Source organism: Oncorhynchus nerka, linkage group LG7 (assembly GCF_034236695.1).
Source record: "Oncorhynchus nerka isolate Pitt River linkage group LG7, Oner_Uvic_2.0, whole genome shotgun sequence".
Taxonomy (NCBI): Eukaryota; Metazoa; Chordata; class Actinopteri; order Salmoniformes; family Salmonidae; genus Oncorhynchus; species Oncorhynchus nerka.
In genome coordinates, this window is record NC_088402.1 from 70314312 (window position 1) to 70327073 (window position 12762).

At 40.5% G+C, this 12762-nt stretch overlaps 2 protein-coding genes across 5 annotated transcripts in view; one reads left to right on the forward strand and one right to left on the reverse strand.

The window, feature by feature from the left end:
- The first annotated feature begins 261 nt into the window (after nt 1-261).
- LOC115132290 (SAM pointed domain-containing Ets transcription factor-like) lies at nt 262-9440 on the forward strand. The gene is made up of 5 exons (XM_029664776.2): nt 262-834; nt 4160-4608; nt 7296-7493; nt 7728-7910; nt 8148-9440. Exons 2-5 carry the CDS (start codon nt 4173-4175, stop codon nt 8324-8326), a joined length of 996 nt encoding a protein of 331 aa, XP_029520636.1. The 5' UTR covers nt 262-834; nt 4160-4172; the 3' UTR covers nt 8327-9440.
- Nucleotides 9422-12762, reverse strand: part of LOC115132289 (protein kinase C and casein kinase substrate in neurons protein 1-like) — a 51165-nt gene continuing 47824 nt past the window's right edge. For all 4 annotated transcript variants that reach the window (XM_029664771.2, XM_029664772.2, XM_065020777.1 and 1 more), the window contains one exon: nt 9422-12583. In XM_029664771.2, the coding sequence (XP_029520631.1) occupies nt 12474-12583 (110 nt within the window). In that variant the 3' untranslated portion in view covers nt 9422-12473. The remainder of the gene's footprint in view (nt 12584-12762) is intronic.

Genomic DNA, 12762 nt, shown 5'->3' on the forward strand with positions numbered 1-12762 from the left:
TTTTAAGTGATGAGAATTCTTTGAAAAATCCCCTCAGGCTAATGGAATGTTTTCTTATTCACAAATCACAAACATTGTATAGATTATAACAAATACTGAAGGGAACACTTTTAGAGAACTCGTCCTTTCACTATGAGAAGGCATGGCTGACAGCAAAGAGTTAACTGCCACTCTTCTTAAGAGGGGAGGGAAGCTACAGATGTCATCACAGAGTTGCTCATTCACCTGTGGCTAGGCAGAACTACATTATTCATACTGTTTACATAGGGTAAAATGGCGCCTTATAAATATGACTTGAAGTCACATTGAAGCAAGTATTCCTATGCGCACGCTTGCTTGGGCACACACCCTCCTCTGGCATGAATTTGTCAGTATTGTGAGAACTTTATTACAGATAAGGCTGGCCGGCAATGACCAATAACCTCGCCTTACACTCAACCAATCAAGCCAGCTGAGGACTCCCTCACAACTGTCAGAGCATCAGACAGAGCTTCGACCACCTGAAAGTGTTTGAGACACGTCTCCAGGCATCCTAATGACCCTCTCTTTGAGACATCACTGCCTCATGACCTGAGGGCCACCTTCATCTGTTACAACCTGACGACTGCGACAGCCAACCAGAGAGGACCACTGAGGTAAAGCCTACATAGACTCATCCACCACCAGAGGAGCTTGGGACTTGGGCTTCTGACTAACCGGTATCTGTACTGTGACTCACTGTGGAACTCTTCCGCACTTTGACAAGAAGACAGTCCTTTGACTGACTCAAAGACAGATATCCAGAGTGACAGTATATCAGCTCAGACAGCATCAGCAGCCTACACCTCTGACCAGGTAAGTCTACGGGCACACCTGGGCTTGGGAGAGATGTTTATAATTTTGTAATTTTTTTATTTAACCTTTTATTTAACTAGGCAAGTCAGTTAAGAACAAATTATTGTTTACAATGACAGCCTACCAACCTTGTTCAGGGGCAGAACGACAGATTTGTACCTTTTCAGCTCGGTGATTCGATCCATCAACCTTTCAGTTACTGGCCCAACGCTCTAACCACTAGGTGGATTTTTAATGATGAAGTGGTCGACTTGCTTGAACTATGTAAGGATGTAGAGGTGGTGGTTTTGATCAGTGTGATTTCAAATTAGTTATATTCATGAGGATAGCAAACTATGGAACCAGTTTGATAGGATGTGTTTCAGCCAGGGACTGAGACTGTAGCAGTGGACAATTGGTGTTGTAGCTACAGTACCAGGCCATTCTTTACAGAAGGGGTCACAGTTCAAGACACTGATGATGCATGTTTGAAGGAAACACTAAGTTTATATTCCCTTTTTCAGTTTTTGAGCATTTACAAGTTCCCTTGTTTTTACTCGCAATATCAGAGGTGATTCTCTTTTTTATGGCATTTTCATGCCCCTCAGATATAAAGTGCAGGTGATTTTCTTTCCTTTTGATGCACTGACATTTCCTGATCTTTTCTTGCATCCATGGAAAGTGCACAAAACTGCTTGTTAGTAATCACTCACTAGCAATGTTTTTCATTTTTATTAACAATGCCCCAAGGGGAACAAAACCAGTTCAACAGGTTGTAATGAGAGTTTAACCACTCTCTGCTAATGATAATGTGTGCCTGAATTCTGATTGAAAGTTTAGAACAATACAAACACACTCAGATTTTTTTCTATGTTGGTAAAGTAGCTAGATAAAGAAATAGGTGTGCATTTTAAAGTAGCCCTCCCTTTGATTAATGTGTGGGAGAATGCAATGAGTAATACATTACCAAATATCTTCATATCGACTGAATTCCTCTGATATCAGTTTACCATTGTTATCTAGCAAGGTATATTTTTGGAGCCAGTGCTTTGTTCTAAAGCAGTATTTCTTTCATGTGTAGTATAATAGTCACACGTGCATGCACACATACCCACAAAGGAACACATAGAAATGGAGCATGACTGTAAGACACTTGAATAAAGGAAAAGTATTCTTTGAGTATAACACCATGTAAAAATCATTAATATTTTAATAGTTTTGAGAATCAATTGAGATGTATTCATTCTAATGAGCTATTTCATTTTCCATAGAAGATGAAAGGCCCCCATTTTACAGTATTTAGTCAATTAACTTCCCTGTAATAACTCACCAATTATGTTACACTTAGTCTTGGAAACGATAAGCCATATGATCTGACCAAACCCCTCAAGCACTAAATAGTAATAAAACCCAGCGGTGTAAAAATACTTAAGTAAAAATACTTAAGTAGTTTTTGGGGTATATGTACTTTACTTTACTATTTATATTTTTGACAACTTTTACTTTTACCCCACTACATTCCTAAAGAAAATTATGTATTTTTACCCCAAACATTTTCCCTGACACCCAAAAGTACTCGTTACATTTTCAATGCTTAGCAGGACAGGAAAATGGTCCAATTCACGCACTTATCAAGAGAACATCCCTGGTCATCCCAACTGCCTTTGATCTGCCGGACTCACTAAACACAAACGCTTTGTTTTTAAATGATGTCTGAGTGTTGGAGTGTGCCCCTGGCTATCGGTATATATATAAAAAAGCTCAAATATTGTGCAGTCTGGTTTTCTTAGTATTAGGAATTAGAAATTATTTTTACTTTTACTTATGATTTAGCAATTACATTTACTTTTGATACTTAAGTATTTTTTTTAACCAAATCATTTTAGACTTTTACTCTTGTAGTATTTTACTGGGTGACATTTTCTATGAAGGTATCTTTACTTTAACTCAAGTATGACAAGTGGTTACTTTTTCCACCACTGTAAAAACCTTTCCCATGTGATATCTGGAAGGACAGGCATTTTAACAAGCCATGTCAGTCAGCAGTAAAATGTTATTTGATGTGATATGGATTTGCTAAGATAATTGGTGTGAAAACGTGTCATGGTCTTGCGTGCCTAGTCCATCACCCAAAGACAAAAGCACCTGAAAACACACACCTAGGGGTAAATATCTCTTCCATGATAATCTCTCTCAACTCTAGTCATTTTGGGAGGAAAAGCTCCTAGGCTCAAACAGCTGCGCTATACTGTCGTTTGTACACCTTAGTGTCAATGGCAACAGTACAAGCTGCAGCATAAGTCATACATAAGGATGGTGCATTCTGGTTTTAGTGCCCAGAGGCACAGCACTTCTCAGCAGTGTAATCCCTCCCGCTAAGTGAGCATGGACAGGGCAGCATTATGAGCTGTTGCGGTCACACCATGGATATGGGCTGGGTTATTCATTATCCACCTTTTATCGAATATGCCATGACGGCAAGGACTTTCTTTTTTACTATTAAGCTCAAATCAATCTTGGTGCCTGAAAAACTTAACTCTGTCAGTGTCCAACAGCACATAAGCAACCAGCCAAACTTCCTAGGCCTAAGACCTTAGTTAATAAGTGCTGATTCAGCTGTCATTGATACAGTATTGTATGACATTATTCCTTGACATTACAATATGTCTGTTACCTCAGGGTAAGATAAGAGAGTCAGTGTCCCCCCCCCCCCCACCCCATAGAATTCTGTTCTCACTGAACGAACTGTCACTCTGGTATCCAACTGAACTGTCATGTTTCACCTGCAGGGTTTCATCCTATAGGGTTACTAATTACATCACAAAAAGTCAGGCATTCAAGATTCTTACACACCATACTCAAATGTGCTACTCTACATAATGAACTGTTGTTTTTATGAAAAGAGATTGTTTAATTCAACATTTTGAAGAAAGTACCAACAGACCAAAGAAAATGTATGAAATGTCATATTTGCTTTAGGATTACTACTGTTTAAATATTTGGGCATTTGGTCTTGGTTTCAATGCATCATAAAGACAGTACTGTCTGAGAGAAAATAATTCCATGTAAATTTAAGGAAGATAAAACAGTCAAACAAAGTGACTAGAAAGTGTAAATAGAAAGTGTCACTCATGGATGACAGTTTCTGTTCTTCATCAGATATTATTTAAAAAAATGTTTGTTCTTACTCATCTCATTTACTATGTCAATATATTAACAGTTTGCCATTGAGTTCGCTATTGTTTCCAATTGAGCCTCATGAGATACCGAAATTATATTTAGGTGTATCCAGTAGAAATCCCTTTATACAACATGACTGATGAAAGTCTTCCTTTGTTTTCTCCAGCACTGTTGAAGCTATGGGGAGTCCAGGCTGTGACCGCGTGGGGAGCACAGTGCCCCTTCCCCTGATGAGTTTCAGTGACTACTCCCACAGTGGGTCTGCCCTAAGGGCCTGGGAGGAGGAGGAGGACACCAAGCCGCCCCGGGGACTGATAAGTGTGCCTAAACACACCGCTCCTGAACGCAGTCTGCAAGGGGTCTTCCTGCCCTGCTTCGACATGCTCCTCACTGAAAACAGCTCGTGGCTGTTGAAGAAGTCTGACGCAGCGCCCCCTGTGCTCCCCTGTAAGGCCCTGGAGCAGTGCCCTGTCATCAACAGCCAGGGCCTGGGGCTCCCCCCTGGGCTAGAGGGACAGGTTGAGGAACGCTGTCTGGAGCAGGTTCAGAGCATGGTGTTGGGAGAGGTACTGAAGGACATAGAGACTGCCTGCATACTGCTCAACATTACTCCAGGTAGGAAAACGGTTAATTACCAAGCTATTGTTTGCCTATAATTTGATACAACACCATGTTATTACCACCTTATCCTGTGCTATAAACTGTACTACCGTTTCATATGTTAAATTCTCAGAAAGGTATAGACCTCATGCCTCTATCAGTCTCAGGGTCTATTATGTTCACTACAGTTGAGCATGTGACCTGTCACTGTCAGTAGATTGGCTGAGGATAAGGTTTAAAGAGCACAGAGAAAAGAGCACCTTTCATGCACTACTTTAACAGTTGAAGTAGCTCCTTATGCACTGTTGGATCTTACTTACAGCAAAGCAAACTAAACAGTGAAGGTCACCATTAAGGTTGGTCTTTCTTTATGCGACACTCCGACTTTATGGCAATGCTACTGACGATAGGCTAAACCCAATGAAAGGAAGTGTCTAGGGCCTCCCCGCCCTGTGCAAATGGCTCTGTTGACAATTCATCATTTCACACACTCACCAACTCGGTACTTGTCATAAAGCAACACAAATATGAGTTCAGAAATTGCGTACAGTACAATGCACACACACCTCATCTCCTTCTCCTCAAAGGCTCCTTAAAGATGCACTAGCTCACATTTGAATAGGTAACCTATGCATTTGCATGAGTGCCAACCAGTGATTTATATATAGACTAGATGACTGACGGGGTGCTGACTCCATCTTGACACTCCCCCCACCATTTTTAAGCTATAAAAAAGCATTTGTTCATGCTTACATTTGTTTTTCCCACATTTATTCGATTACAGATACCTTATTAATGCATACATTTAATTTAAACCATTCACAGAGACAAACTGCAATCTTTCCGACAGATAAGATCTAAACCAGGCCAGAACTTGTCCGTGTAGACCAATTTGGGTTTCCAATCTCTCCAAAAGAATGTGGTGATCGATGGTATCAAAAGCAGCACTAAGGTCTAGGAGCACGAGGACAGATGCAAAACCTCGGTCTGATGCCATTAAAAGGTCATTTACCACCTTCACAAGTGCAGTCTCAGTGCTATGCTGGGGTCTAAAACCAGACTGAAGCATTTCGTACACATTGTTTGACTTCAGGAAGGCAGTAAGTTGCTGCGCAACAGCCTTTTCTAAAATTTTTGAGAGGAATGGAAGATTCGATATAGGCCGATAGTTTAAAAAAATATTTTCTGGGTCAAGGTTTGGCTTCAGCCAAAATCTCAGAAAAAAATGGTAGACCTCCACAAGTCTGGTTCATCCTTGGGAGCAATTTCCAAACACCTGAAGGTACAACGTTCATCTGTACAAACAATACTACGCAAGTATAAACACCATGGGACCACGCAGCAGTCATACTGCTCAGGAAGGAGACGTGTTCTGTCTCCTAAAGATGAACGTACTTTGGTGCGAAAAGTGCAAATCAATCCCAGAACAGCAGCAAAGGACCTTGTGAAGATGCTGGAGGAAACAGGTACAAAAGTATCTCTATCCACAGTAAAACGAGTCCTATATCAACATAACCTGAAAGGCCGCTCAGCAAGGAAGAAGCCACTGCTCCAAAACCACCATAAAAAAGCCAGACTACTGTTTGCAACTGCACATGGAGACAAAGATCGTACTTTTTGGAGAAAGGTCCTCTGGTCTGATGAAACAGAAATATAACTGTTTGGACATAATGACCATCGTTATGTTTGGAGGAAAAAGGAGGATGCTTGCAAGCCGAAGAACACCATCCCAACCGTGAAGCACAGGGGTGGCAGCATCATGTTGTGGGGGTGCTTTGCTGCAGGAGGGACTGGTGCACTCCACAAAATAGATGGCATCATGAGGACGGAAAAGTATGTGGATATAAGCTTGGTCGCAAATGGGTCTTCCAAATGGACAATGACACCCAGCATACTTCCGAAGTTGTGGCAAAATGGCTTAAGGACAACAAAGTCAAGATATTGGAGTGGCCATCACAAAGCCATGACCTCAATCCTATAGAACATTTCTGGGCGCAACTGAAAAAGTGTGTGTGAGCAAGGAGGTCTACAAACCTGACTCAGTTACACCAGCTCTGTCAGGAGGAATGGGCCAAAATTCACCCAACTTATTGTGGGAAGCTTGTGGAAGGCTACCCGAAACATTTGACCCAAATTAAACAATTTAAAGGCAATGCTACCAAATACTAATTGAGTGTATGCAAACTTCTGACCCTCTGGTAATGTGATGAAAGAAATAAAAGCTGAAATAAATCATTCTCTCTACTTTTATTCTGACATTTCACATTCTTAAAATAAAGTGGTGATCCTAACTGACCTAAAACAGGGAATTTTTACTAGGATTAAATGTCAGGAATTGTGAAAAATTAGTTTCAATGTATTTGGCTAAGGTATGTAAACTTCAAACTTCAACTGTATATACATTTTTTCCTTAAAGTATATATTTTTAAATGTAAAATGTTACTTCCCCCATTACAACAACAAAAATAATTAAATACATGTTATTTTGTCCTTGAAACTGACTGTTCCTTCGGGGCAGTGCCAATATGGACGACTGGTGGCTTCAATGCCTCTCACTGGGCAGTACATAGCATCAGCAATACAGCGTTTATATACATCATTGGTGCCACCAGTGCCATTGTATTTAACTGTATATATAACTTGCTGTGGATAAATGTTTACCATTATATTGGTCCATCATGAACAACTCATCTCCTGTGCAGACCCCATGGAGTGGAATTGTGGGAACGTCCAGAAGTGGCTGCTGTGGACAGAGCACCTGTACAGACTACCCCAGGTGGGCAAGGTGTTCCAGGAGCTCAGTGGAAAGGATCTGTGCTCCATGACAGAGGAGGACTTCAGGCAGCGCTCAATGCAGTGTGGAGACCTGCTGTACGCTCATCTGGACATCTGGAGATCAGGTAGGACAACTGACAACCTTCAATGGGTCCGTACTTGTACTGTGGTATATATAACATGGCATGTATTTCATCTTCGGTGTGGGTCATTCCATTGTAAAAGTATTGCGTGTTTTATAGCCACAAGCAGAAGGAATACCTGGCTCATTCACTACACAGATTGTGCTGTAGTTTTCAGGTATTTTCTTGTGTAAAGATCACAAATGTGTAATTCTGTTCTATGTTGTTTTGTCACAGCTGCATGCATGAAGGAGCCCTGCACACCAGGAGATAACAGGTTACATGGTGCTGAGGAGTCGTGGCCAAAGGCAGACTCCTCCTGCTCAGGCCAGCCCATCCACCTGTGGCAGTTTCTTAGAGAGCTGCTCCTCAAGCCGCACAACTACGGACACTGCATCCGCTGGCTCAACAAGGAGAAAGGTGAGTGAGCAGGGAGAAGCCATAAGGGTGGAGTGCATGCGGGTGTACGGCGTACATTTTAGGGCAACCCTCCTAGGTTTGAGGCTGAGGGTGTCCTAAAATGTACACCATACGGGAGAGAAAAGTTTGCCATGGGAGCTGACTTGGATTATTCAACATTGGGGCTTATTGTTCATTGGTTGCTGAAAAAGGTGAAATGTTCCATCTCTCAAAAGTAGTTTTTCTTATAATCAACAGGAATCTTCAAAATAGAAGACTCAGCTTATGTGTCCAGGTTATGGGGCATCAGGAAGAACCGTCCAGCTATGAACTATGACAAGCTGAGTCGCTCTATCCGGCAGTACTACAAGAAGGGCATCATCCGTAAGCCTGATGTGTCCCAGAGACTGGTCTACCAGTTTGTCCACCCTGTATGAAGCTGTGGGGCAGCCAGTCAGAAGAGAAGATTAGTGTTGATGATGACTGGAGACCACTATCTAGCCAAACAGGTTTTGGCTAAAGGATTGTTTTAGCTCCAGCAACACAATGTATAGACTGCTTCCTGCATTGTGCACTCCTGCCTAATTCCAATATTATTAGCTAAACTGAATGGATATGGGGTTTTGTTCTTTTTTATTGCCACATTGCATTAGATATGCAAAGTTTTACATTTCAAATATTTTTAATACTAATTGTCCAATATTTCATTTTCACAAAGGTCAAAGCCATATGTCTGTATTCTTTTTTCTCTGATTGTGACTTCACATTACTGTAACCACCATTATTTACTTTTTAAGGTGGTTCCTCTTTCATTACCATTACACAATGTCCCTCGGATATAAAAGCATTCGTACAGTTCATGGCATTTTGTTACATGCCGGGTGAATATTGGAGTGAATGTGTGCAATGTGTTTACTACTGATCTGTAGTGGTATTCCCATGTATGGGGCTCTTCATGAGTCACAAGTAACCACAGCTGTTAATCACACAGATCTGATGTTTACGTTGGTAATTTCATTTAAGTATAGAGAAATTATTTGACTCCGGGGCCCGTTCACTGGCGGAAGAATCAAGTCTAATAGGAATTTGTGAATACAGTAAACTACTGTAATAGAAGCATTTCAATATCATTGCCACATTTCAAGTGCTAGAATCCATATGTAGAGACAAACACCAGTGATAGAAGAGCTGTTTATACCTGGTTCTAAGATGCTGCCTTTGTCCTGATCTTGTCCACATTCTGATTGTGCCCACATTTTTAGTGAAGACGATTAAAAGAAACATTGTGATCAAATCTTATAAATGTAAACAGGCAAGATCAAGTCAAGATCATGACGAAGGACGCGTGTTAACGGCAGGTATAAACAGGGCTAGAGATTAGTGACTGAATACATACTGTACACATGTTAGAACATAATATTGAATATTTATGATGAGAGTGTGAGCAAGATGTCGTTTGTAAATATTTAGGTATAATGACCTAATGCATACTGTATATCCTTCTATGTGTTTACATACTGAATGTGTCTAAAATAAAATGACACAATAATGTGTATTTTTTCTGCTTTCTCATCAAGCACCCTGAGACTACAATCATAGCATATCCCAATGTACAGTCAAAATCCATTCAAGAAACACACAAATGACACAAAACGTTTTGTTTGTATTCTCAACAAACTTGTTTTCCCCTTTCAAACCAATATCGCAATATTGACACCATCACAACAACTTTGATTTAGGATTTGCATTACTATCATAATTATTATCATAATCATAATCATCTTTATGCATATTTAAATGAACCTTTTGTTACATTAAGATGAACAGGCACTACACCAGTTAGGAGATCCAATTACATCACTAACTAGAAACATACATACACTGCTAATACAGGGGTTTCACGACATGAGCCGTGTCCCCCTTGTGTGCATAAGGAAGAGAGAAATCAACATAAAAAAGCATTTACATATACACTGTTTTTACTGCCTCAATGTAGTTAGGTTTCCTTTCCAACTCAACACAGTTGTACAGTTACAATAGAATATAATCTTTAAATTACATCATCATATACAAATTTGACAGCGTGGGGTAACGTCACGCTCTGGTACATTGACAATTCCATTGCAATGAAATTCATACGATATGGTACCTATTACTTAATATGCTTTTCCATTGCTGTTAACACATTTACATGTATGACACTTGCATTTTTTTCTTTTTTTTCTTTACAATTACACAACTCATGATGATAAGGATGTTTGACCCCAAAATATCTACCCGAGATGTGTGTGTTCCTGTGTGTGTGTGTGTGTGTGTGCGTGTGTAAAGGACATAGGATATCTCAATGATATGAGTTATTTTTGCTAGGCTGTACAGCTTACACTAATACACATTACTTGTGAGCTGGTGATGTGATCTCTCAACAGTGATACCAAGACCTGGTGAAGTCTCCTCTTAAGCCTCAACCTAAACACATCCTGTCGTTAGAGAATGTTCTACGACATCAAACTTGAAGAGAGACCTACTGCATAACCTCATGTTCATGAGCATTCTGCTCTCACAACATCATTGCATGTCTGATTTAAACAGCTTACCATTGGCAACCATATTTGCATCGGACAACATCTGATAAGTTTGATTTCTCAACAAGTACTGTAGTGTTTTCTGTATATTTAAGCAATAAGGCACGAGGAAGTGTGGTATATGGCCAATATACCACGGCTAAGGGCTGTTATTATGCACGAGGCAACTCGGAGTGCCTGGATACAGACCTTAGCCGTGGTATATTGGCCATATACCACAAACCCCAGAGGTGCCTTATTGCTGTTATAAACTGGTTCCCAATGTAATTAGAGCAGTAAAAGTACATGTGTATTCAAAGCGGGGGCTGCATTAGGTGTGAGAATGTGAAGTATACTACTGGGAGCAATCTAAAGTAGAGTTAATTACTGTAGACAAAGAAATTAGTTCTGATATACTGTGGTCACTGTTGTATGCAACTGGCCTACCTGGTTAAATAAAGATGAAATAAAAAATAAATATAAAATGCTCTTGTCTTCCCCATGTGGATCGCCTATTGAATGAACACAGAAATATTCAGAGGACAGGAAGCAGTTAGTTGCATGAGTTGCATCTTGACAAGAAAATCCTTGACAGGGTTATGTGAGTTATTGCATGGATAGAGAGAGTTTTATGCATTTTCGGATTTCGGTCATTCTTTGGCCTAAGTAGGTAAAGGGGCTCAAAACCACTTTTTTTTCTGGTAGCGTTCTCTATGACAATGGAACAAAACATGCCTAGTTAAATACAGCATGTCTCCTTCCATGCCCCTACAATAGTACATTCATGTCCACGTTTCCATTTTAAGACAAGGATCTGCAGCATGGTACCGTCAAGATTGATGTTCCTATTTTACCAGGAGACAACCATCGAACAGTAACATAGTTCAAAGCCATTTTTCCAAATGCTGTTTTCCCCCTACAGCAGGAAAACAACTAAATTCACATTAAATATGCCTGAATACTTCACCTGAACAATCAAATTGTCCAAAACGTTCTTGTCAGCATGACAGATTAAATCAAAGCAAGCTGGTGATAATACCTTGCCTACTGACCCTAAAATGTTCCCTCACAGGTATTCTAGATAGAACTCAGCAATAGATCCAAATGAACAGATATTCTACAAATACCTCGCAATGAAATGGAAATGAGACAATGGTGGTGGTTATGATTCAATGGTGGTGATGGGGAAGAGAGAGAAAAACAGCTATCCAGCCTCTCCACTTCCGGAGATGAAGGCAGACACAAGCTCATGGTGTTATTCCAATGCTGTGTCTGTGTCTAATGGTGAACTCTGGTCCTCTGCATTGGTCATATCAGGGAATTAGTTGCATCTTGTAGCCGTAATATGGCTTGGAGGTTAAGGGAATGCATGTTGCATAGCACATGCTGCTATTGCAAACCAATTGAGAAACAGAGACAACAGATACTGTACCACTGCACAACTGGTAAAAGGGATGAGACCAAATCACAAAAGAGAAAATAATAAAATCTAGGATACATTTTGTGGTACTTTTAACACTACACAGCATTCCCAATGTAAGGAGGAGGACTGAACACACAGCATCGAAACTGCTACACAAAACGGTGTCATATATACACAACGCAGGCCGAGTAGCTTGTTCTGGTTAAACCGGCAGGTAAATATAATTGGTTACATTATCGTCACACTGTTATAGGAGGATATACTGCAAAAACGTTGAATCATCCGCATGATCTTTATATTGAACACAGCTACACAAATGTGTCCCTGCATTGGCTTGATGTTACAGTATGTTTGAGTGTGTGTACTCTGGAATAAATGCTGCTCCTCCTGTTTTAGTGTTTATGTCCTCCTCACTCCAAATACTGGATAAATATAATATAATATACTACTAATATACTAAGATTTTATTTAGGCAAGACTCTGATTTGCGCATCTGTTGGGCAAGGGATGTGTTGCTCATAAGTCTCAGGCTATGTGCAGTGCGATTGGATGAGACAGTCCGAGCTGCCTCCAATGGCATGTCCTCCTCCTTTGGGGTCATTAGATCTCCTCGACGTAATTGGCCGGGTACAGTCCCTCTCGGCCTGTATCCAGGCGACCTCTACACCAGCCTTGGTCATCTTCATCCTCAGTCTTGGTCAGTTCATCACCTGTGAAGAACATATGTACATTACTCCTTAATCAACATGCATTCTATGCTCTTTTCCATGGTCAATAGTACATCTGGTCACCTTCATCGTTTCCTTTATCATGTCACTATTAGCAAAGATCAGGCAGGATGTGCATCATGTGGTTATGAAGGCCCTACTAACACCATCTAACATAGGGA

Coding starts and splice junctions, on each gene's coding strand:
- LOC115132290 (XM_029664776.2), top strand. CDS start 4,173: ATGGGGAGTCCAGGCTGTGACCGCGTGGGGAGCACAGTGCCCCTTCCC. Junction 4,609..7,295: donor ACTGCTCAACATTACTCCAG/GTAGGAAAACGG, acceptor TCTCCTGTGCAG/ACCCCATGGAGTGGAATTGT. Junction 7,494..7,727: donor TCTGGACATCTGGAGATCAG/GTAGGACAACTG, acceptor GTTTTGTCACAG/CTGCATGCATGAAGGAGCCC.